The 26159-nt window shown below is 41.6% G+C and overlaps 2 protein-coding genes across 3 annotated transcripts; one reads left to right on the top strand and one right to left on the bottom strand.

Annotated features, from left to right (window-relative positions):
- The first annotated feature begins 105 nt into the window (after positions 1-105).
- On the top strand, positions 106-10281 carry znf142 (zinc finger protein 142). The gene is made up of 8 exons (XM_054615267.1): positions 106-414; positions 1370-1861; positions 1974-2198; positions 3617-4441; positions 4593-4770; positions 4946-7874; positions 8683-8788; positions 9522-10281. The coding sequence occupies exons 1-8, from the start codon at positions 393-395 to the stop codon at positions 10049-10051; spliced, it is 5307 nt and encodes a 1768-aa protein (XP_054471242.1). The 5' UTR covers positions 106-392; the 3' UTR covers positions 10052-10281.
- A 776-nt stretch (positions 10282-11057) lies between these two features.
- plcd4b (phospholipase C, delta 4b) lies at positions 11058-24813 on the bottom strand. 2 transcript variants are annotated; one of them, XM_054614934.1, is made up of 16 exons: positions 24605-24813; positions 22218-22315; positions 21776-21934; positions 20375-20603; positions 19800-19929; positions 19336-19567; positions 18034-18235; positions 17425-17569; positions 16539-16691; positions 15418-15582; positions 14266-14422; positions 13913-14029; positions 12461-12639; positions 12209-12341; positions 11865-12014; positions 11058-11701 (listed from the first exon to the last, which is right to left on the bottom strand). In XM_054614934.1, exons 2-16 carry the CDS (start codon positions 22234-22236, stop codon positions 11610-11612), a joined length of 2262 nt encoding a protein of 753 aa, XP_054470909.1. In that variant the 5' UTR covers positions 22237-22315; positions 24605-24813; the 3' UTR covers positions 11058-11609. The 2 variants fall into 2 exon arrangements, with proteins under 2 accessions (XP_054470909.1, XP_054470910.1); XM_054614935.1 differs by having other exon boundaries at positions 24601-24813.
- Between the last annotated feature and the right edge of the window lie 1346 nt (positions 24814-26159).

Consider the following 26159-nt stretch of genomic DNA (forward strand, 5'->3'; position numbering starts at 1 on the left):
CTAGTCGCCTGCCCTCAATCATTCGTTCCTCCTTCGTGTTATTTTAACATCATTTTGCTCGTAAGCTAAGATGAAAACTCAATTAAATAAATGTGTTGGTGGATAGCATCGTTTATGTATTTTACTGTAGACCGTACGGACCGCGACGGCGAAATGAATTGCTTGCAGGAACTGAGACGGTTAGCTGCCAAATTAACAAGAAGCTAACGATAGCTCAGTTACCAGCGATGTTGTTAGCGTATTGATACCAGTTAATACTCTCATAGGAAAAAGTACGTGAAACTTCGGCTACTATCACTCAGAGTTAATTAAGACAGCCTCAGCGTTAAGATGAATTTTACGTGCAGGGCGCCTGTCAAACGGAAAGGTTGATTTGCTGTGTTTCAGATAGAATGGACCGCGGAAACCCGGGCAGTAGGTTGATGTTCTGTTTGTACCTTACAGTGTGTGTGTCTGTGGTTTGTCTGTGGTTTGTCCTGCAATGATGGAACTTATCTCATGTTCATCACCTAGTAAAGAAAATAAAAAAAGCAGCAGATAGTAATTGTTATTGATACAGATATTTTAGTTGGCTCAGTGCAAAGATGTCTATTTTTATGCATTGACAGGAATTGCAGTGTGTCGTGAACCATAAATTCAATGCAAATTGGAGTTTGTTTTAATTATTTTATTGTCCTTTTATTGTCCTTTAGCACAATTATTTTACTTCAAATGAATTTAAATGGTTGCTTCACAAATGACAAAAAATATATATAAAAAAATATGTACATGCCCATACCCAACTCCCCAATTAATCTTTCTCATGAATCCTAAAGTAATCCCTAACTACAACATGTATTTTCCTTGTGTAGTTGTGTTAGGTATGAGTATATATTATCACAAGTCATTAGGTTACAATGCATTTACAAGCCTCACAGAACTGTTGCATTTTTACTTAATTATTGCGCTGAATAAATAGGGATGTTGTAAAATTGGTTATATATCTAACCCTTTCATGCATAGAGGTCACTACAGTGGACAGCTATTGAAATGTTGTTATCTTGTATATGCATGGGTTTTGATGGCATAGTTGCACATCAGCCACTACAATAGCGCTCACTGTAGTGGCTGATGTGCAACTATGCCATCAAAACCCATGCATATACAAGAAAACAACATTTCAATAGTTAGTGACCTCTATGCATGAAAGGGCTACCAACCTGACAACTAACAGCTAATAGGGTGAATACTAGGACGTACTGTATAATGAATGCTATGAACATGTGCACTCAGAATGATATTAAATTGGTACAAAACATTAATAACAAATGTTTGTCATGCTGTTTTTAATTCTGTTCAATTGTAACTAAATGCCGTTTTTTTTTTTCAGACACAATGGAGACTGTGGAATCTCATGGATGTGAAAAATGTGGGCAGAGTTTCTCAGACAGTGGCTTGTTTAACTCACACCACTGTTCAGAAAGGCCAACCACTTCATCCACTAAAAAAAAGGTGGGGAACTACAAATGTTCTCAGTGCAGTGAGGTTTTTTCCGAGCCAGGTGTCCTGAAACGCCACTTCAAAATCATCCACAGTGGACGCGACCCTGAAGGCCCGTTCCCCTGCACTGAGCAAGGCTGTCAGTTCAGCAGCACAGGCCGTCAGGAATATCAAGCCCACTTGATGTCCACACATGGTCTCACTCTTGTTCCCTGCCAACTCCAGTCCTGCAGAGTGTCATTCCTCACACAGGAAGAGATGGAGAGACACTTGCGGGGCCACATGCCCTTTGGCTGCTTTCAGTGTCAGTTTGTCACTCTAAATGTTAAAGACCTGAATGACCACCTCTTGGAGCACAACCATCAGCCACCTTGCGCCCAAGGTAAACAGAGTTGGTGTTTTGTTATACACATGCAGAAATCCTTTAAACCTGTGCTTTGTTTTCAAAAAGGAAAGTGGATTTTACGTGAATATTTTGGCACATCTGTTCATAGAGAACGAGACTGCAGCCACTGTATGCACTGATGGAAGCAACCAGCTCCAGGTTTCGCTCAGGCTGAAGAGAAAGCTAATCCCCAAACCAGCTTATGCATCATCTTTAAAAGAAGACAGGAATGAGGAACCTACTGAGAGGCAAAGGCGCAGTATTAAAAGAGTGAGAAAGACAGTGGAAAGAGACAAGCCATCAACAGTAGACGCTGCATCGCCGCCATCCAAAGGTACGTACACCAAACTGCCTGGTATGTTGTAGTGAGTAGCTGTCAAGGTTATATCAAATAATGAAGCACACAGAGGGGACAAAAACTTGAAATGTTCCAGTGATATTAAAAGACACAAGTTAGCAATTCGGCTGCCAGTTAGTGACACATGATCGCTCCAGACCACAAGGTCAAATCGCAGTGTTCTTACACTCGCAAGGGAAAATTTAGCAGGACAGTAATTAGATCAACTAGGACCCGTTCTGCTTAAATAATTTTGCCAATGGCGTTTGCAGGGCTGTATGCTTGAATGAATTTTAGTAATGGATGTGGTTGACGTACCCAAAGCAACTGTTAAGAAGGAAATCTCAAAACACTTCTGGCTATTTAATGTATCTCCTTAAAATAGCTATAATCAATACTTTTCTCAATGTATCAAATGATGTGAAACAGTGTGAAAGGGGTAGCTCGTGGTGATGACCTTCCAGAGAATTATTACCTGAATCTGCATCTCCCCTCGGCACAGAGCTTTATATTGAGTCTAGGCTAATTGATAGGTTGTCCAGACCTCAACTTATCTGTTTTGGTTTACTCTCACTGTTTGTAGCAAAAAAGCTCTAAGGAGCCACTGTATACCGCCTGCTTGGCACCAAACAGCAGACAGACATGGTTAGCAGCTAGCTGGTGAACATAGTGGAGTATTTAGAGCCAGACATTTCCCTCAAGAGATGGTGGAGACCAAAAACGGAGATAAAAAGAAAGGGAACATTGGACTTACATTCATTGGATGGACACCAACACAACTCAAAATTAAGGTTTATGTTGCTCTATGACTGCTGGATGTGTAAATAGGCAAGGGTTTGCTCACAAATTTGCCATATCAACTTAAAAGGTGATGACGTGACAATCTTTTGTTTAAAACTTGTTAACACGGACCACAAGTGTGCCAAATAGGCACATATTGCATGTTAGAAAATACTGTTATTGCACTTGTAGCAGCAAAATAGAGTCAAGTGATAGTCTTATGATGCAAGACAATAGGGCAGAAAGTTATAGTTGGCAGTGTAATAGTCTTTTTTCACAGAAGACATTTTAAAATTTCAAAAACGAAGAAGCACAGGTTTTACTAATACCATTTAATGATGGCTGTGTTCTATTCAAGTGCACAATACCAGGACCCTGATGCCAAAGCAGCTAAATGGAATTCAGCCATTCATTTATTTTACAAATAGTCCAGCAGTTGTTTTGGTCCACTGAGGACAGTGATGATTGAAGAGTCGGGCTGCACCAAGAAACACCTGAGGAGAAAACAGTGTAAAGAAGACAAAAGTGTGTTTTATCTTTAGATATTTCTAATGTTTCAATAGAAAATATACCAACTTTTATCACAAACTTTGTCACTATGCTGAATATGAATTTCATATGTTCTTGTCCATCAGAGTACCTTGCGGAGGGATCAGAGCATACCTATCGCACCCACATCTGCCCCAAGTGTCGACGCTGCTTCAAGATGCGCTCCCACCTGCAGGAGCACCTCCATTTACATTTTCCCGACCCCAGCCTCCAGTGTCCCAACTGCAAGCGCTACTTCACCAGCAAGAGCAAGCTACGCATACATCGACTCCGTGAGGCGGGTGACAAGGTTCACCGTTGCCACTTGTGTGAATATTCTGCCGTGGAGCGCAACGCAATCCGCCGCCACCTTGCCAGCGTGCATGGCGATGAGGCAGAGGGTGACGTGAACGGTCACAACTATCCCTGCCCCACCTGTGGTCAAAGCTTTCGCCAGAGCAGGTCACTTAAGGCCCACATGAAGACGCACAATATCCTGTCGGGCAGCAAGCCAGTGGCCTGCTTCCAAGAGGGTTGTTCGTTCCAGAGTTCTTTGCGCAAAGAACTTCTCAGACACACGGCCGAGGCGCATGGCGTCAGGGCTGTAGAGTGTCGCCATCACGCCTGTGGGGCCGTCTTCCAAAGTGAGACGGTCATGGAGGCTCATTATCGGACGCACCTCGCCTACCACTGCCCGCAGTGTGATTTCTCTAGTTCCAATAAGAACGTCCTCCTCCAGCACCAGCGGCACGGTCACCCAGGAAACAACAAGCTTTCCTGTGACTTTTGCGCCTTCGTCACATTTAACCCCGTGGAGTTCGAGCAGCACATCGGACATTTGCACGCAAACGAGAAGATCCATCGCTGCTCTCAGTGCAGCTACGTGACCTCGCATAAGCGGGGCTTGAAGCGACACATGCTGATGCACAGTGGTGAGGAGTGAATCGATTTTTAATGTTCCAATGGTTTTCTCATCTGATTCTCACCTGACAGGGTCTTAAGTTTGGCCTTCGTGTAGGTCTTGTAAGGATCTACTACTTTTATTCACACAATTTCGTGATTTCATCTTTTTCTCTGTAATAGGTGCGAAGCCCCACAAGTGTAGCCTGTGTGACTTCAGATGCCGAGATGAGTCCTACCTCTCTAAACATATGCTCACTCACTCAGACGACAAGAACTTTATGTGCGCTGAATGTGGATACGTCACTAAATGGAAGCACTATCTGAATGTCCATATGAGGAAACATGCTGGAGACCTCAGGTAGATCCCTCAGTAGGTTATATTCAACAATTGGTATTGTATTTAATTTTGGCATTGTTACACACAGAAATATCAAAACATGATGATGTATTTTCACTCCATATAGGCCTATTCTCAACCCCAAGGATCTTCAGTGTTACATTGTTATGACCAAACTTCCTGTCTCCTGTCCTAGGTATCAGTGTGACCAGTGCCCATACCGCTGTCACCGCATGGACCAGCTAAATAGCCACAAATTACGTCATCAGGCCAAATCACTCATGTGCGAGATCTGCGCGTATGCCTGCAAGCGCAAATATGAGCTCCGCAATCACATGTTGGCCAAACACTCTGGTGAGGAGAAACCGCCATCTGTCTTTAAGTGCAAATACTGCACGTACACTACCTGCTACAGACAAGCACTTCAAAACCATGAGAACTGCAAACACACCAAGCTGAAAGAGTTCCGGTGTGCCCTCTGCTTCTACTCCTCTTTCAGTAGCATCAGCCTCTTTCTGCACAAGAGGAAAGCTCATGGCTACGTACCTGGGGACAAAGCATGGCTAGATAACTATGCTGCAAAGGAGAAGGAGAGGAACTCAACGGAGTTCTTGCAGGACTTTTACGATAAGCCCTCAGCAGTTTGTAAGCAGTCTGAACCACCAACTTCTGAAGGACCTCCACCTTCTCGAAGAGAACAATCTGATCTTCCTGGCACATCAGATCACGGTGCCACCAAAGGATCCATAGCTGGTTCACAAACTGTAGATTCCGCAGATGCTTTTGATGATGTTTCTCAAGAGGTTGTTAATGAAGGTGTTTCCGACCCTCCTCCATCTGTGAACAGTCCCGAGGAGTACTGTACTCTCGTCTTAACAACACTATCGACCACAGACTATCAGACCTCCTCTCTGCAAAGTCAGGAAGGGCATTGCTCAATTCAAACTCCAAGCACAGCCAACTTAAATTGTAATGGCTTTGACATATCAAAAGAGAAAGCAGACTCCTCTACATCTTCGTCAGAGGAAGACAATGTAGCTGTGGCAGATGCAGAACATGAACAAAGTGACTTAGATGACAACTATGCGCCTCTGAATAATACAAGTCAACCAGGTGAACCCAGGGAGTGTCAAACATCTGAGGTGAAGAATGATGTGGAGACAATCAGTTCCACGTTTCCATCCAAGCAGAAGAAGCCATTAGAATCTGAGATCCGTCTAAAAGCTATGAAGAAGCACGACAAGGACCAAGCAGAAGCCATGGTTTTGGATGGAAGGGTGCAGATGCTTGTGGTGCCAACCAAAGACGTTCATCGATGCAACAAGTGTTCTTACGTAACCAGCAAGGAGACCGCTTTGAAGTACCACTGCCAGGCTTTGTGCCAAGGTAGAACCAAGGGACACAAGTGCCAGGATTGTGGGGCACAATTCAAACAGAGGCGAGGTCTTGATAGCCACCTTGCAAAGAAGTGCCCAGCACTTCCACGAAAAACAAGGGTATTTGTAGGCAATTCAAATACAGCAGAGGACAACTCTACTGTAGGGGAGGGAGGATCCAAACAAGTTGATGAGGGAATAAATTCTGATCAGACAGAACTTCTTAGTCGGAATTCCACAGATTCAAACGATCAGGAATTTCATCAGCAAGAAGAGGAAGTATGTACATCTCATTTAACAAAATGTAAAGAGTCAGGACAGCAGCCAAGCAAAATTTTGAAAAAGAAACTTTTAGAAGTTAAACTTACAAAGACGGCGTTATCTTCCAATAGCAAGCAACGAACTATTCCAGAGCAGAAGTCCCTATATGCTCAAAAAGATGGGAAATTTAAATGCAAGCTGTGCAATTTTTCATCAGTCAGGCTAACAACAGTTGAGCGACACCTCTCACACTGCAGGAAGATCTTAAAGAAAGGAGAGAATCCGATCATTCCAGAAGAGGAGGATGAGTGTGGTCGCGAGTCGGTCAACGACAAAGAGGACTTGGTGGAAGAGCACAATGACAGAACTGGGAAAGTTTCACAAAACCCTAAAATTTTCTCTTGTCCAAGCTGTGCATTTCAGTGCAGTCAGCAAGCGGCATTAGAGCGTCATGTAAAGAGAGGCTGCTTGAAGCCAGATGAGTTCCAATGCACCACGAGTTCAATTGTAGCCAAATCTAAAATTCCTTTGACCCGTCGCATTGCATGTGTCCATAACAAAAAAAAGGTTGCTCTTGCTAAACGTTTGCATTGCCAGCACTGTACTTTCACCTGTAAACAAGAACGACGCATGGCGCTACATGTTGCGCTCAAACACAAAGGCGCACGACCTCACCGCTGTCGATATTGCCCTTTTAGCACCGCAAGGCGATATCGCTTGGAAGAGCACGAGTCCCTCCACACGGGGATCGGACGTCACAGCTGCGATGTGTGCGACAAGACCTTCGGGGCCTTGACCAAATTGCGCCAGCACAAGATGCGCATCCACGACAAACAGCCGACGCACTTCTGCTCACTCTGTGACTTCAGCGGCTACACGCTTGACGATGTGAGACGGCACAATCTCAGGTGCCACACGGGGGAGTTACACCACGCTTGCACTCGTTGCGATGCTCAGTTCAGTTCAGAAGTTGCGCTGAGAAACCACTGCAAACGCGTGCACCAGCTCCAGGTCTGTTTCTCGTGTAAGCAGTGCGACTACACATGTGGCAGCGAGGTCTCTCTGAAGACCCACCAAGAGAGCAAGCACCCTCAGGTAAAGTGCAACACCTGCCAGGAGTCTTTTAAGACAAAGGAGAGCCTTGAGATTCACCAGAGAACCCACATGGCACATCCATGTCAGCTTTGCCCCTTTGCGACCAAAACAAGGCAGCTGTTAGCTCAACACCTTCTGAACGAACACGAGGAGGGATCTCCAGAGGACAAGCCTTTCAGGTGCAGCTCTTGTCAGTTTGCTTGTCGGCATCAGCTGGTGTTGGAGCAGCACTTCCGTTCACACGGAGGCAAGCGCCTGTACAAATGCACAGACTGCGAGTATTCAACCCGGAACAAGCAGAAGATCACGTGGCACATTCGCATACACACTGGAGAGAAGCCTTACAGCTGTGAGCAGTGCAGTTACACCTGCACTGATCCATCGAGGTTGAAGGTAGGCTCGAAGTTTATAGCATGTTAGCTGTAAGATAAAAGGTCTTTAAAAGTGCTGTTATGGACCGAACATTATACAATTAGGCCATTTATTACTTTACAGGAAGGCCTGTGCATACCTTTGTCACAGTTCTTTAATAACCAAGGGTTACTTAAAAAATAAGTTAAGGTTTAAAACCACTGTACTATTTGTCCATGAAATATGAAGCCACAACAAGGAGAATGAAAATGGAGAAACGGCTATAAAAAACATCCTTGCAGCACCTTGAATGCTCACAAATGAACATGTCATGTATTGTTTGTCTAAGCAGTACAAAAACCGAGGTTTCGTAAGAACCAGTTGTGGATTAATGGGGGCTAGTGCCCGGCCAAGAAACTTCCGGCACATAGCCTCTGTAAAAACACAATATGCCATTTTTATACTTTGTACAGATTAAACAATTTGTACAGATTAAACAAAACGCAATGTAACTTGTTTCTGGTGACGTGCTTTGTTAGCTGTTTCCCCACTGTCCCCAGCCTTTATGCTAAGCTAATCAGCTGCTTGTGGTGCAGATCTTCTCAACTTACTTTCGACACAAAAGTGAAGCGTGTTTCCAGAAATGTCAACGAGGAACAAACTATTCCATTAATTTAAAGCAAGGAGAGCTTTTAGTTTGTTCTGACCCAACTCACAAATGTCAAGAATTATATAGATAATATTTATAGGCTCTATACTATAATATGACATTTAATGTATTTCAACAAGCCAAAGCATAATAAAATTGACACAATAAAATGTTCTATGTTTTCACTAAATTCTACAATAGCTTCACATGCGGGTTCACCAAGAGGAGAAGAAGTACCTTTGTCCAGAGTGCGGCTACAAATGCAAGTGGGCGACTCAGCTGAAGTACCACATGACCAAGCACACAGGTAACAGAAAGGAATCCTTAATGATTAGAATACGTGGTCACTTTTTAACACGAGATAACTTCCTGAACAACGTGTTTCCTCATTGCCTCGGTCATCAGTATCTTACTCTGCAAAAACTGTTTCAATGTTATTAATGTGAGATCAGAAATTTCTGTAAATCATTGTTTAAGGCGCTAGTTTTAGAAATTCAGAGCATTAATATAGCAGCAAACAACTACTTTGTTCACATAGCTGGTCTGGCTGTGTTTGCATGTTAGTGCATGTGAATCCCAGTGTGTGTGCCCCACTGGCTAGCTAAATACCACCGTTCTGCACTGCTCTCATACGGGTGTTACAGCTGACCCACGGTGTGTCCTCATGGAGACGTAGCGCCCACTTTTCAGTAACCCCTCACATAAACACTTTCAGCTCCGTCAGCACTGTTGCCGCTGTTTGCACTGTTGTGCTTTAAGCACCATTAGCTGAAAGCAGCCGGCTCAGCCGTCGCTGGATGTGGAGGCCATCCCTCAATCATTCACATGCTCTGAATTTGGAATTTTAGCTTCTTTAATGCCCAGCCAAACTTCCCAAGATTTGTAGCAAATACTGTTTTAGCTTACACATTTTTATTGCATGATTTTCACCTGTTAGCAAGTTTTTACAGTTTGGTTTTGTAAGTGAAGTTAGCAAATTTTATGTTTTTCTGTGGATTATTTACGGCTTGCGAAAAAACGCATGTTTTTGTCCTCTGCAGGGGAGAAGCCATATGCCTGTGATGAATGTGACTACCGCACCAACAGAGTGGATGCTCTCCGCGCCCACCGGGACACGCAGCACTGCGAATTGCGACCTTATGTGTGCGAGAAATGCGGCAAAGCCTTCAAGACTAGTTTCATACTGAAGACCCATCAACGGCAACACAGTGACGATCGGCCATACTCGTGCGGCTTGTGCCAAAAGGCCTTCCGGTGGCCGGCAGGTCTCAGACACCACTACCTCTCGCACACCAAGCAGCAACCTTTCTGCTGTCGCCACTGCTCCTACAGAGCCAAGCAGAAGTTCCAGGTGGTCAAGCATTTGCGGAGGCACCATCCAGAGATGTCAGTGGAGCAGGGGGTGGTGAGGGACTCTGAAGCCGTTAGCCTGACCCTGAAGGAGGCTTTGCAGGGGACGCTTGATAAGAGATCAGCAGAAGTGGAGGAGGAGGAAGCAACAGCCGACAAAGCACAGGCAGTAAATGAAGAGGTTGTGCAAAGAGAGGAAGACAGCGAGACAAAACGCTGAAGAGAGGAACAATATATAGTGATCAATTCAAATGATGAATGGAAATCATTGCCAAAAGGAACAGTGACATAATTATTCAATATTTATAATTGACCACTTCATTTTATACTGTAAAAGGCCAATAAAACATATCAGTGCATACTGTCAAATGCTGGAATGCAGATTGATAGGAAAGTGTGTTCTGTGAAAAAGAAACCATGTTTTGTTTTATTCTAAGTTCTTTAATATTGACTGAGATTAATAAACTTTAGTTTATAAAGTGAATAATGAGTCAAAAATGCTTTGGAATGTTGAACCATTCAAAAAATGTATTGCAAGTATTTACAGGCCTATATACATACATTTACATTATACACAAGATCATCTTGTGGAATTAGTACAATAGTTAATAAAAATAACTCAAGCAGGAACTTAATTGTAGATTAACCTTCATAATACAAAGTTCTGAGTAATACATAGTAGTAGGTTTATAATACTGTTTTTTGGCAGTTTTTTACGTTCTATAAATACACTTTTAGTTATTTCAGGTACTTTCATTTCCGCATATACAATACATTTAAAGGCAGACGAGATATTTTTACATTCTAGACATGCAGTCATCCTTCATGTTACCTCATTCCCCAGACAATTAAAATAAAAAAACCTGCGGGGAATATTTCTAAAAAGTTTACTTTAGAATTACTCCCATTTGTTGTGTTTATATATTACTGTATGGTATATTTTGACCCTGTGTCTTAGTACTGTAGTTGTCTAGTTTCTTTTGGTAAAGGACATGCATCAACCCTATTTCATAATGATTTTCTTTCCGTAACCGCTAAAGTTAAGGGTCAATGTGGAGCCATCCCAGCTGTCAATGGGCGAAGGCAGGGTAACTGATGAAACTCTATAGAGACAGACAAAATAACATCTTATAATACGGGCAATTTAGAGTCATCAATTAACCTAAGCTGCATGTCTTTGGACTTCAGTTTTAGAACCCAGAGAGAACCCACGCTGACACGGGAGAACATGCAAACTCCACACAGAAGGTTGTCCAGCCCGGGAATTGAACCTGGGCCCCTCTTGCTGTGAGGCGACAGTGCTAACCACTACACCACCGTGCAGCCCCCCTATTTCATAATGATTTTCTTTAAAGGTGCAATGTGTACATCCAGCGCTTGGCCTAACTGATGAAACTCTAAGAGAGGGTCAAAATAACATCTTATAATCGTAACGTTTACATTTACATTGTAGCTTGCTTAGTTCAGTTTTAGCAAGACAATAGTGGCAAGAAAACCACATAAAAACCATATATCAAAACCATTTGGAATGTTTTTTGGTAAGCCATATCAAAACCATTTGGAATGATTTTTGGTAAGCCACAACAATGTTTTTTGGTAAGCCACAACAATTCTGGCCAGATCTTACACATTGCACCTTTAAGTTAGCAAAACTACCCTACTGGCAAATGTCCAATATCAGATTAAACTAATGGTGCATGCTGTTTTCATCCTCGGACACGGCTAATGAGGACACAGGACTGTTTTCCTCTGGCCTCGTATCCTCAGATTTGACTTCTTCATGTGAGCTCTGAAATGCTGACGTTGACAAAGAGGGAGGAAGGAGGGATCGCTGTTCCATCTTTGGAGAGCAGGTGAATGTGACGATACCCTAGAAATGAAAGACGTCGAGATGAATTTGTATGAGAGAAAGTTTTCAAACTGAGTGACAGGAGTTCTCCTGCATCTGGTTTATGATTGAATCTACGTGTATAATAAATACTGCAGTGAGTGAGCCCTGCTTTGTGTTTTGGCTCACTGTTCTCTCAGCTCACCTGCTTGGATGCACGTAAACGGAAGAGTGTACTGTCCCATGAAGTCGTTCCTGGACGCTTTATCGTAGTCCTCCACCTCGAAGCGAACCAAGGCCAGCTCAGGGGCGTGGATGACAAAATTTAAAGTTTCATTCCACACTGGGTTAAAACCTGCAGGCAGAGGGCAGTAGAGAAGTGAGTATGATTAACAGGGAGGCGACGTTTTTTTAATATCCAAAATTTCTTTTTCATTTTATAGTTCTCACAATCATTTTTCATTCACATCCTGACCCACATACTATCAAAACCATATGCAAATTAAATACACATATTATATGGATAAAACAAACTGAACATGCTCTCACCATTGTTGTTAATGTGACTGGTCTCCTCCTTGGCCTGGTCCTGTGGCACCCCAAAGATCTCCACTCTGACCAGGGGGTCTACAATAGAGCCCTCCTTCTGATTCACCTTTGGGAGCTGCTGCCCACTGATCACCTGATAAACACACAAGCATATCTGCATATTAGGTACAGACACCACTGCATTGTACTTGCACGGAAGAAAACATTGCATTTTTTCAGTTTGCAACTTCAAAGCAACAAGTAGTTTTGAACCTGTATGGATAGGCGGAGTGGTTTGTAGCCTTGCCGCTCCTCCGGCTTCTCCGGACTGAACTGTGTCTTGCCGTCTCTCATGAAGTCAGGCTTGAGGACGTAGCCGCAGCAGCCATTCTGCCTGAACCGCCCATCATTAAGATCCATTTCCAGACCAGCTGTCTGGAAGTTCAGAGCCACTTTTGGAAGAAAGAAAAAAAAGAAAAAGGGACATAATGTAATTAACTCTGATTTTTGGTTTATTTTGGTTGGCTGCGTCACATGATTTCCCAGACAAAGATTCTACAATCTAGTTATCAAAGTTCATGTCAAGTCCAGCAGAGGACTCTCTTTCATCCAGAGCAGACGGCGTCAGTGTAAGCCGCATAACAGGAAGCATCTTTCCTGAAACTTCTCCAGCTGCCGGGTGTCTGACCGTGACCTCTGTCCTCCTAAATTGAACTAAGTGTTTTACTCAAGAACTTTACTTAAGTAACATTTTGAGGTAATTGTACTGTAATTGAGTATTAAAGTACCATTTTAAGCTACATTATACTTCTACTCTACTGCATTTTGGAAGCAAATATTGGAGTTTTTACTCCACTACATTTATTTGATAACTTTAGTTACAAGCAGACTAGATTAATAATACAAAATATAATTCAACTAATATATGATAACATATGTTTGTAGATGAAGCTGCCCAGACGTATATAAAGTAATCAGAATTAGCTCCACCTTTACCAATTGCAAAATTAAAGAGATGAACACATTCATGCATCAATAATTATAAACATAATAAACATTATTCTGAAATGGGACATTCTGCATGATGAAAACTTTTACTTTTGGTACTTTTATTTATTTGGATGATAATATGTTTGTACTTTTACAGCCATTTTAAATGATAAATCTCCTCAAGTGTAAATTTAAAGTTATTGCAGGACACATTTTAAATTGGAGTTTGGAGTGCAACAGAATTGAATAAAATCTGGGTTAAGAGTAAAAACTAAATTGATATTTAAAGAGAAGTTTAAAAGTAATCTTTCGTCATTTTAGCTAGTTTTACAGTTTTCAACATGATGTAAAGTCAAACAATGATTTAATCAGGATTAAAAATTAATTCTTAGATGTTCAAAATGCATGCATTGGTAAATTATAAGGTTTTCACCCAGCAGCAACAGTATTATTTTATGTTTTAGTTGTAAGTGCTATTCATATTTAGCAAATTAAACTGTGCCAATTGACACTGACCAAATCTATATACATGCCAATGATCCTCAGTTATCGTCATGTCACTACAGGGCGTTCATTCCAAATGAGCACAATTTGATCTTTCTGATCCTGAAAGCTCTTAAACTCAAGTGGCTGAAATATTACATGCAAGTAAGTATTAAGATTTGAAAGAAGGAGATGTTGGTGATTTCAGAGGCAAGGGTTGATTTATCCAACAGGAGGCGACCTTCCCCTCACCTATCTGGCAGCCCACATTCCACATCTCCTGCGGGTTGTAGTTGGAGGAGTCGGTCCGGAGGCCACCGGGGTAGATCCTGCTCAGCTGCCGTGTGTTGTGCTGCACAAAATCTGTCCCTGAGGAGAGGTTTGCAGAGAATAGAGCCAATGTATTTAAATAGCATGAGCACAGATAAATCAACTCTCCCTCTATCTATGACTGAGATATAATTATAAATAATATAATAATGTAAACAGAAATATACACTTTGTTACATGTGGATAACATTGCATAGTCATTAAAAAAATAAGATTTTATGTTGGGAATATGACATTCACTTTAAATGCAATTGTTCTGTCGTGGTCATGTTCACCTGCGTCCTTAGCAAGCCTCTTGGCCTTGGATTCGGAGAATGAGGACATCTCATAGCATTTGGCGTGTGAACGAGCGTGCTCAAAGCCATGGAAGTGCACACTCTTGCAGTAAACCACCAAGTCTGACAGCTCCCTGGACAGTTTGGACTTGGATTTCTGCAAAAGTGGAGAATAAAAAGCAAAATGAATCAACAATCGAATCATATTCCCATAACTTAAATAACATCTATGGTGAGAAGTGGTCATATGGTTCGAAGGTAACCTTGTTCATTAGAGGCCAGTGATTAAATAATAGTTGCATGGTAATTTGTTTACTACTTTATGCAACTTATTAGTGTAAAAAAAAAGTTGAAAATACATAAAACATGTAATCATTTGTAATTTATCTTAAATTAAGTTTAATCAAAATGATGATTAGTCTTTATTAAACATGGAGCATGCACAGAAAAATACATTAATCTTAAAATTAATTTATCTGCAGTAACTGGGCAGGTACACACAGAACAATCAGCTAAAAACATTCGTTAACATGGAACACGATTACACACTCTCCATCACACTAACAAATAAAAGCCATGTTCGAGTAAAAACCCCAAGTACAAGAATATGATATGTCCCCTTGAATTTTGCTGAATCAAAGATTTAAAGCGGTGAATGAATCTGTGTGAAACAACTAGAATTCCCTCTCTCTCCTCCATCACCTCTAATTAAATTATTAAAAGCCACAAATGCATCCAGTTAATATCTTACTGCCCAGCAGTGAAATGCTGAAACAGATGTTTTTCCCCCAGCAAGGAGTTGCACAATGGATGCTGCTTTCTTTCTCCCATATCTGTCTTATTTTAAACATCCCTGTTTCCTGTTTATTCCACTATCTCTCTACTTCTACCCCAGTCATGGCTCATTGTCTCTTATGTCCCGACCCAGTTTCCTGTCTCTCTCTACAATCAAGCTCCATTAACTTCAGTTTTAATATACTATCACTTTTGATATAATGTCGTCTCCACTTTCACCATCTATAAGAAAAATGTGTACACTTAAGAGGCATGGTCAAACATGCTAAAATAAATCAAGTTTCTTGATTTAAAAACACATTTTATCAAGGGATCTGAGATATCACAGAAACATCCTAAAGTATCAGATTTATGTACCTTCCCCGTTACGCACTCAGCAGGCGGGACCTCTGTAGACAGGCTTTCAGCATCATCGTTGGCCATCTCTTCCTCATCGCTAACTTCATCTGTAAAGGTTTCGTCGAGACAGTCTCCTGGACCGCTAATCTTCTTGGCTTTCAGCAGAATTTTCCCCCTCAGGTCCTATGATGAACACAAACACAGGCACAGATTGGTGAGAGCAGTTTGTCTAAATGCTGAATGCGATAATCGCCTCCACTTCATTTGTAGCATTTTCCAGTTCATTTGAAAGTAGATTTGAGGACTTAATCAAATCCAGTTACATGAAGAAATCAATTAATGTCAACTAAATGTGCCGAAAAAGTGATGCAACGCGGGTAGGACACAGCATAACGAATTGACAATGAACTCAAGTGCCACAGTTTTTGAGCTCTTGTTGTCTTCGGTACCCAGACAGTTGTCCATCTTCCTGCACTTTGCTGTCTCCTAACTAAATGCAGCAATGCACCACTATCAGATTGCAAAAATCCTCAATGGAATTCCTCGTAGCATGTATGTGCCATTACTGCAAGGTAGCATTGATTTACCTAAGTGCTCAAATGGAAAAGAGATTGGAAGTTATGTCATGGTTATGCTTTCAGGATGAGTGGAAGATAGATAGTAAGGCACACGCGAACCATTGATCTTTAAAATATATCTGAATTGTTAATGATACCTAAGTTTCCCCCAGATCAGGTATGGTCAGAAACATTTCATTCCTAAAGGTTAATCACTGATTCAAAGCAGAATGTTTACCGAAGATTAATATCAGACTTTATCATGATAAATCAAACACAAATGTAACAGCATCGCTATTTTAAAATGAAACACAAAGACAGCCATGCTAACAACTCTGTTTTACTTTGAGCTGAACATTTACATGCTAACATGCCCACAAAGACAATGTTAACATGTATTAAGCAGGTTTATTTTAGTAGCATACTAACATTTGCTATCAGCTCAAAACAAAGTACTCTTTAGTCGCCGGTCCAGACAGAGAGACTGAGTGGAAATGACACCAACAAAGTTGCGGGTCGTTTAAGACCCTCAAAGATCATGGATTTTAATGGAAACATTCAGGGCCCAAAATAGATTCTGACCTGTGGAGAAGGAAGCTGTTGCGGGACCTGCCCATCCAGCAGGGTGGTCAGTAGTGTGTCACCCAATATCTGACTAAGGTGCTGGGCCATGACTGTCTGCTGCTCCACACCACAGTGATTCTCAAGAGACAGGATGACTGGAAAGTCCGATGCCTATCAAACAGGAAAGAGAAGACACAATAGTGGCTTTTAAATTGCATCTGTTTTCTGTGTTATTTATTTTTAATTGTATCAGCTACTGCAAACTCAGGGGTAAAAGCACTGTATTGAGTTTCCATCAAGCGTAAGTTTCCACAATCCTCCAGAACTGCATTATGACTTTCTAAAGTTGAGCAGGAAAAGTTTCAGTGGGATGAAATAGAGAAGTAGAGACTCGTAAGGAGTTCCTGGTTGTTTTCCATGTAGGTCAGTCAGCAGGGGTACATTTGGATCCAGAGGCAGGGAGGGTTATTGACTGCTCCATGTGTGCCTCACACTTTTCTGGGCACACAGACAGCCCTGTGAGTGGGCTTTATAACTACTCTCAATGGTTGGAGTAAACACATTTTTTTAAGATTACCTTTAATGTTGTGTAGCCGTGAAGATACTTTCACAACATTGAAGAATGTTGTGAAAAGTACAACATTCTTCAATTCTTCAACAGCAAAACATTTTTTTAATAACATCTATTCTGGATAACCCGCAGACCACACGATCAAGAGTTTTTACAGGCACTAATTCTTCTGTTCATAGGCAAACTGTTCACAGTAAGGTCTGTAACTGGAAAATGGATTTTGGCAAGACATTTTTGAATTTAAAATGAAAAATTGACTTGGCTACATGGCTGGATACGGCTAGATGTAAGTGCTGAAAGAAGTTTTCTGTGTAATTTGATAGTGCTGCAGACCTTAAAGGCGTACTCCTTCAGCGTTGAAATGATGTCTCTAAAAAGAATCTTAGAAGTCAGAGTGTGACCATGATACACGACTGGTTCCCCATCACTGCCGTCCCAGCAGTCCACCTCCACACAACGGCAGCCTCTCTTCAGGGCTCTACACACACAAACACGCACACACACACACACACACACACACACACACACACACACACACACACACACACACACACACACACACACACACACACACACACACACACACACACACACACACACACACACACACACACACACACACACACACACACACACATATTTAGTAAACTTCATTGATTTGTTTCAGGTAAACATGTATGTTGCTTATCAATTTACTGTATAAATACATATAAATCTAAATTTGGACGTGGACAAAAAATACTGAAACCCTCCTGTTAAAAAATGTTTGTTAGTGATCAGGTCTCAGTTTGGTTTTTTTTTAAGATGAAAAGGTCAACTCCCTAATCTCTGATCAGTACATTAGATTAATTTCTGTATACTTTATTTAGATTGTCAAACCTCCGGTTCAATTAAAGTACTAAGTCTCAGCTGTGTTGCATGTGTGTGTGCAGCAGTCCTCACTGGATGTATGCCTCCAGGCTGCTCTGTCCTCGCAGCTGGTCCTCCAGGAGGTAGGTGTTGTGTGAGGAGGAGATGAAGTAGTGGCTAAGCGGCTGGCTCATGTCCTGGTGAAGCTCCCGATGCTCAGGTTTAAATATGGAGCCCTCCTGTGAGCACAGGTAGTTCTGGAATCCATCCAATGACATGGCTCTCTGCTTCTTGGCTGCACAGAGTGAGTGATAAAGATGGGTGTTTGCACTGGAGCACAATCCAGGGTTATATGAATTTCCCCCAAAATCCAGAATCTACCATGACTCTAGATAAAAGGCTATTGACTTCAGTACTATTCACAGATCAAGAAGTGCAGGTCACATGGTATAAATATTTGCTAAGGTGCAGGAGCTTAATAAACATAAGTAGACTGGAAAGAAAGGCATCCAAACGCTCAAATTCTGGGTCATGTGTTGCAAATGTTCAATCAGATAGACAGGTTTTATGTCCAAGCTTTAGGTGTGGCTCCAGTGATTGTGATCAGTTGGTTGGTTGGTAAGTCCCTCACTTTTGTCCAGACAGACAAAGAGGGCTGCAGGAAAAGTCCTAAAACCAGGAAATTAGTCCACATTTTTCCACTTCCGTTTCCCGTGTCTCAAAGTCAATGGTTTTCTTTTAAATGGGTTTCTGGTTGGAATACTGAAATAAGGTCTGAGGTTTACACAAGCTTAAGAGATGGTAACGTTTCGATATAAAATAAGTAGCTTTTAAGTGTCTTAACAAAAGGTGGTTGCTAACAATTGACTATATGAGACCACAGAATGTCATCACAGCCTTGTTGTGTATACTCGTGCTCATGTGAACATAGTGTAGTTTGTATGCAGCCTGTAACGTTTGCTTTTTCCTTCTACCTATTGCAATCACGCTTCAAAAATCCTAAAAGTGGTGTTCATTTGTAAATATTATCTTGCTGAAAAAAAACTGTAACTATCATAAATTTGTGTATGCATATTTTCTGCAAGAATCATAATCAAATGGAAAAATCCCATTTGCTTTTTATCGAGGGAACCAGTGCGATAATAGTTGTAGGCTAATGTGTATACTTTGATTTATGACAAAGGCATTATAAAAGTCAAGTTTTACCACTCTATTAAATATTCATGTACAATAAATATTTAACATTAGAACAGCGTATGTATATTCCTATTAATGCATCAATCATGTGTGGGTGTATTTTATAGCAGTTGTGCAACTGTGCAACTCCTCTTAAGCTTCTACCCCTGTCAGATATCATGTGTGACGTGCACTGCTGTCAGCCACAGCAATCTTCACCTGTTTCAGACGGTTCGTAGCGGTCAATCAGCTCCTGGGCATGCTGGGAACTCTGCTCTCCCTCCTGCTGCTCTATGCTCAGGAAATTCTCGAGCTCCTCCAACATCAACTTCTCTCCATCTCCAGAGTAGTCCTGGAACACTTTCCACACTTCATCCCTCTGAGTCAGCATCTTATAGAAATGGACAAACTGCTCGATTTCCAAAGAGCCACTCTCCCACTTGTCAGCCATCTGTGGAAATAAAGTTGGTTTTATAACATTATGTCTGGGTTTGGAGATAGTCGGGGGAAAGTACTGACTTGAGCAACACTTAATTCTGTTCTACAACCAAGTTAGACCAAAAGGCAACATCACACAAAAAGGAATGAAGGAGGTCTAATGGTCAGTGAATCTTTGCTGTAACCAGTCACATGTTCAATCCCTGCAGCAACTAATGTGTTCAACATTAGCAACATAAGCTCACCGTGAAGAGATGCAGAGCATGTTCCTCATTCATTTCCACGTTCATCATCTTCAGCAGTTTCCGCACCTCTTTGAAATTCATCTTCCCGTCTTTGTTTTTGTCAGCTTTCTGAAACCAGTCCCAGACCCACCTGAGAAGATGCTTAGGAAAACGACAGCTCACAAGTGTTGTCGATCAATAGTTCAAATTTAGAGAAGTTCTTTCAAACACGGTACAATCAGCTTAAGAGTTCTATTAGAAAACTCTACTAGATAATCACATGGTTAAAGCAAACTTCAATGGTTTTACCTGAATTGTTTGTTTTGTTGTTGTTTGTTTGTTGTTTTCTACTGGCTAAGTAGCATTGCAGAAAAAGAACTTAACAACAAAGCAGTTAGCTAGCTTCCTCAACCTACTGGACCAAAACCTGATTACACTCATTGGTTGTTCTTCCAAGGTTATGGCATGGCCATTTAAAAATATAAAGGAATGGTCATCTCCATGTTCCATAATTTCCATTATTTTAATCTTTAGTCTTGTAGGACTTGTATGTCATAAAATACCAGACACAGTAATGTACTACAGTTAAAGGATACTGGTCAAGCCTCTGCTTCTCATCCATCGTTTGAGCCCTGTGAATCAGCTTGCGTACTCCCTGGATCCAGGCCTTTGCTTCCTCTGGCGTATCGGCCACTAGGTCCAGGTTGCCTTGGCGACCGTGAAACACCAAGGTGAAGCAGACATCAGCAGGGAACTCCTCAGCGATGCTCAGCAGGACCTCCGACTGGTGGCCCTCACGCACAGCCTCCATCTCCGTAACTGAGACTGAGGCATGATTGGATGGTTAAATAAATAGTTATCTGTTTGGAGGATTCCACTATTTTTAACACAAGGGTTTCTCTAAGCAAACAAGGACACAAGATAGAATAATGGAGGTCTATTTTTGGTTAACAATGTACTTTAGTGGCACAAATTCCTGACATTTTTTGTAAGCTAGTGAGTGAATTTTGGGCTTCTGGGCCCCCTGGATGGCCCCAAAGATAGCAATCTCCTTTCTGAAAGGTAAATATGTATCTGGCACCTTCAGCCGCTCAGCTTAGCTTAGTTTAGCTTAGTTTAACAACTGGAAATAGTGTGAAACAGCGAGTCTGGCTCTGTTAGATGGAAACAAGATTTGCGTACCTGCAAGTCATGAACTTGATGAATAACACGTTACAATGTTTGTTAAAAGCAAAAAGACCAAAAAACGAAAAAAAAGAACTTAAAAACTTTGATGCATGCTTTAATGCTCGTAAGGCTGCTGGCCCTGATAGCATCCCGGACTCATGATCAGGACCTCTGCTGGGCACCTGACTGAGGTCTTGACGGACATCTTCATTCTGGCCTAAGCAGCTGTCCATTCAAAACTTTAAAACCACTTCCAGTCTGCCAGTTTTACTTCCCCTTACCATCATGAAGTTCTTTGAAAGGCTGGTCTTTGCTCATCAGCATAATAAAAATCTGCCTATCACCCACACCCCTCCAATTCGCTATTCAGCTAGCTGTTTCCCCCTGTTTCCAATCATTGTGCTAAGCTAAGCCATAGCTTCCTCTGTACCGTAAAGACTTGAGAGTGGTGTTGATCTTCATATTCAACTTTGGGGGGAAAAAAAGCCAATTAGTGTATTTTACAAAATGTCACACTATCCCTTTAAGTAGTACTTAGCCCCGCTAGTTAAATCATTTTATAAAGTTTTAAACTGAGGCTAAAATTTGGGTCGTGAGGTTGGGGTCCTGTCATAGTAAAAAAAAAATAGGGTTTGTATGCAGCCAAAGAGGAGCTTGTGTTCAAGTTGACATTTTGAATAATGTATATTTGACCCCACAATTTCACAGAACTTGAACCCAGTATACAGTATAATGTGGTTTTGTTCATTCAGAGATGATATGAATAGAACAACAGTTAATATGTCAGTACAATCACGCATGCAAAGGAGCACACAAGCTTCGGTACTCACATGTGGAGTGTCCTCTCCCTGCCCATCTGGACTTGTACCAGATCGTCAGCCCATCCTCCAGGAGGCGGAAATGGCGCTGCCTCTTCCACGATTTTGACTTGACTTTTCTCAGAGTGGACCCCGCCATCATCACCTTGACGTCTGGGTCATCTTGGATGCCTGCGCCAATTCAGGGTTAAGGTTAGTAGACGTACGTAAAGTATGTATGTATGTAATGTAAAAAGGGTCATGATCATGTCATAACCCGGATATTACACAATCAGAACTGGCAGGCCATGGAGAAGATTTAATGTATTCCAATTATTCTGTTATTACTGATTCAATTAGGACATACAGACCTCACACACTGAGTTTAACTTTTATTAGATCATAAACCTTCATATAAATTGCAAAATCATCACTGCTTCTCTTTACTCAGTCTGAGTGGATAACAATTACTCACGTGAACCTTCAGGATCCATTGCTATTCTTGAATCATGCCAATGGAAATGTATTGCTAAAAAGAAGCAGATGTGGGCAGCTTGTTCCAGATGCTTTCCCCTGTTTCCAAACAAAATGAATTTAGTAAAATCTCTGTGTTCATTCATCTGATGCATAAACTACCTAAATACAAATAACACAATGTTAAACTTCAATTATCCACAGAAGGTTTGCTAAGCACACTTTAACCAGCACCCTGTTTCCTACCTTACTGTAGAGAAGTTGTTGTTAGGGAAAATACATGACTTCCCTACTGATCAGTTGGATAGTTGGGTGGTGAAGGCAATCAATTACTGTTATTTTTAACTGTAAGATCTGGGCTCAAACCCCTGAGTTGGCAAGTGACTGCTCTACTGAAGTGAGAAAAATATTGAATCCCTACCACCTCCATCTCTGCTCCCATGAAACCCTTAAAAGCACATTAAAAAACAGAGGATACAATCTTCAAGGATAGTAGACTATAGGCACTAAAAGCCAGGAGTCAGCATTTCAATCTGGATCCACTCACACCGTCAATCTTTAATCATTCATAATTTGCAAAGCAACTCCTGCAGTCTGTGTGCTCACAAAGAGAAAGTACACCCACTCAGCAGTCTGTGCAATCAATAGTAGACCGATTTTTTTAAATTGAATGTAACTACATGTGATTATAATCTTTGTAAGAATTTGATGCAGTTCATGGTTTCCAGAGGATGTATCGTGTGAGTTTTCATCCAGCGCCACAATGAGGTTGAAACTTTTGGTTTGGACTGAAACGTCTCAACAAATATTGGAAGGAATTTTGACGCTCGATTAGGAACAGCTGTGTTTCCCTTAGAATTATTTGTAACAACTTTGGTTATTCCCTTAACTTTCTGTCCAATACTTTGGTTTATGACCAAATACCTGCAAAACTAACAAGAATCCCACCCACCTAAGCTTGTGTTTAGTGCTTAATATCTAATTGTAACATGATAACTCAGTAAACTAATATAGGGAACATGGTGAATCTAACAACTGCTTAACATCAGCATTGTCATTGTGACAATGTTATCATGTTCTATTGTGATCTTCAAAGTGCGTGGCGGTTTTTGCAAGTATCATTATAATTCCCATAGGTTTGATCAACAAAAGGGAATTATGAAACAAGTCAAGTCAAGTCATTTTCTAGCCCAAAATCATAACATTGAGTGTTATGCAATCTGATCATCATACAGCCCCTTATATACTTACACCGTCATAATGTGTCACATTAGAAAACAGACCCAAACTGAATGAGACAAATGTGCAGCAGACTTACTGCTTATCGGGCAAAACTGATAAACTCCTGCTATCTCTGCTGCTCACTGATAAATGTGGATGAAACACTTCCGGAAAGGGAAGGTTTTCTAAAGTCTATATATCAGTATTCCTGTCTGACAGAGATCCTTTCCTTTCATTGTCTCCTGAAACAACAAGATCCAGTCTTGGGTTCTATGCGTTTCACAACCCACTGTACCAGCCCCCCCTTGGCAAGTACAAGAGAAAAGCAGCCAGAGTTCTCACCACAGTATGACTGACGTGATGCAAGAAATGCTTTTGCATTTAATATCGCACCCTACTGAAAAAAAAAATCAAACAGTCTGACCTTGAAAGCCATGAGGATTATTTTCCACAGCTATTCGCTCCATAAACTTGTTGTGCTTTCACTGCAGAGCCACGTCAAAGACATTTTTTATTTCCCATCCAAGTATTTTCAGATTCTATTTCACTGCTGAGAGTTCAACAAGCCTTTCTTCATACTGAGCGTGTAGACTTTTAAGATGCAATTAGGTCACATTATGTTGTTTTATATTTGGGGCCATGCAATTTGGATGGTTGCTCTCCTCAGGCGAGATGAGTCACACAAGGCCACTTCTTCAGGGAATTCACTGAACACACAAACACACAAAATCATGACTAACGGCCCAATGGGAATAAACAAGTCAGTCATGAGGACCAACAGCTTCATGCTTTTATCTTGTGTGCTTCTAGTTAGAAGTCTAGGTTTAAATCTGTTTTATCCAGCCTCGTAACATTCCACTTCCCCTGTACAGTGGCATCTGTGTCCTGATATTTACTCATGAACGCTTTTTTTTTTAAATGCACACAATTATGTGAAGAAATTTACAGGCAGTGCCCGTCCAATAAAAATCCATTTATAACTCTGGCTAGGAAGGAGGACTGTGCACAGTAAATTAGAACCAGAGGCAGAAATATGAGCCGCAAAAAGCATCACTTCAGCAAAGCCCATTTGCAACTGCAGCAGAAGAAAAAAAAAGAATGGGTCACTCAAACTTCAATTTGTATTTGTATTGGAAAAAGAGGTTAAAAAGGGTTAGACTTACTTACTTAAAAGGGAGGATCTCACTGGGGATGTTGTGAGTCAGACCTCCAGAGGTGGGTACTCTTCAGGAGACAGCTCTCCTAGAGAAGGCCTCAGATACTGAGGGGCAGGAACCTGGACGGCCGGCCCGATAGAAGGCTCAAGGAGGTGTGTATGTCACTCTGGCCTTGGACGCTGAGATCCAGACTCAAGGAGAGTCCAGAGACTGTTAGTCGAGATCAGGGCCTTAAAAGACTGGGAGTGTCTTAAGGGAAATATGGCTCAGCCTCCTCCCCTCTCACTGCTGGCTCTGGGAAACCTGATTCCCTAGTCACTGCTGCCGCACTCTGGTACGCTCTGCTCCCGGCCCCTCCTCATCCTCTTCTACTCCCCCTCCTCCCCCCACAGCCTTCCTTCCTTTTCTGCCACTCCCCGACTCCGCCATCCGCAGACCCCCCTCACTGCATCTGGTGGGGGTCACTCCGCTCCGCCTCGTTCCTTCCGTCTTTTCCTCCCTCATCCTTTGGGGTAATAGCTGATGCTCTGCAGAGTAACTTGTGTTTCTTTATCAGCACTGATAACCGGTGATACAATTCTGGGAAAAAGGTTTGCTGTGCCGGGGGAGATAAGCTCAATCATCAAACAATGAGAAATACCTATCGTGCTTGAAAAAAACCCCCTCTGATCCTGAAATCTGATCTCAGAAGATTGCAATAGTCTGAGTCAAGGATCATAAATGGCTGCACTGTAGATCTTGGAAGTATGCCACATACTGCAGAGCAGAGCCCTGATTGGCAGGCAATCTTTTAGATCCAGTTTTTAATACAATGCTCACTCTGATTTATATTTATTTACTGTTCAACATGCATGTGAAACTGCATTGATCATAGTTTTGAAATGCAAATAAGTCAAGGGTGAATATTAGTTGCTAACAATGTGGATGTCTGAATCACAAATAGCAACTTAGACTTCCCCTGCTCTCAAACCAGGAGTACTAATGCACTCTTCCATTTGAAAGAATAACAGCTTTAGATATTGTAGCGCTTTCCTCATAAAGGGTAAACGGACAAAAACACATAACGCATACTTAGGGGGATCCGATCTGCTCACAAATGGAAGGCCTGAGCGGAGGTGTTTCCGTGATGGATGTTGTCCATCTCTGTCGTTCTGAGGATAATGGAACCTATGGGGGCCACAATCCATTAATGTACTGGTGAAAGGAAAATTAAGGCTCATCAGTGTTGTCCGTGGGGCTGTTCTGAGTGAGCACTCAGTGAGAAAAGGTGAGCTGCTTTCTCTTATGACTGACAAAGAATGGACCCAACTTCAAAAGTAACTTCAAAGCATGACTACAATAAACCCCCAACTTAAAAAACGACCTTTTCTTTATTTACAGAGCACCAGTGACAATAACTGCTCCTCTGAGCTGCTGCATTTGCTCACCTAAGACTCAAACATAGATGAAACAACTTATTAGTCAATTGAAAGTAATTTTAGGTATTGCTGGACCGCCGTATACAAAGCCAGTTAACACAATAAACTGATCAGAAATAAACTGTTTTGCTAAACTGCTGCATATAA

This window comes from Anoplopoma fimbria, chromosome 16 (assembly GCF_027596085.1).
Source record: "Anoplopoma fimbria isolate UVic2021 breed Golden Eagle Sablefish chromosome 16, Afim_UVic_2022, whole genome shotgun sequence".
In the NCBI taxonomy this organism is placed as follows: Eukaryota; Metazoa; Chordata; class Actinopteri; order Perciformes; family Anoplopomatidae; genus Anoplopoma; species Anoplopoma fimbria.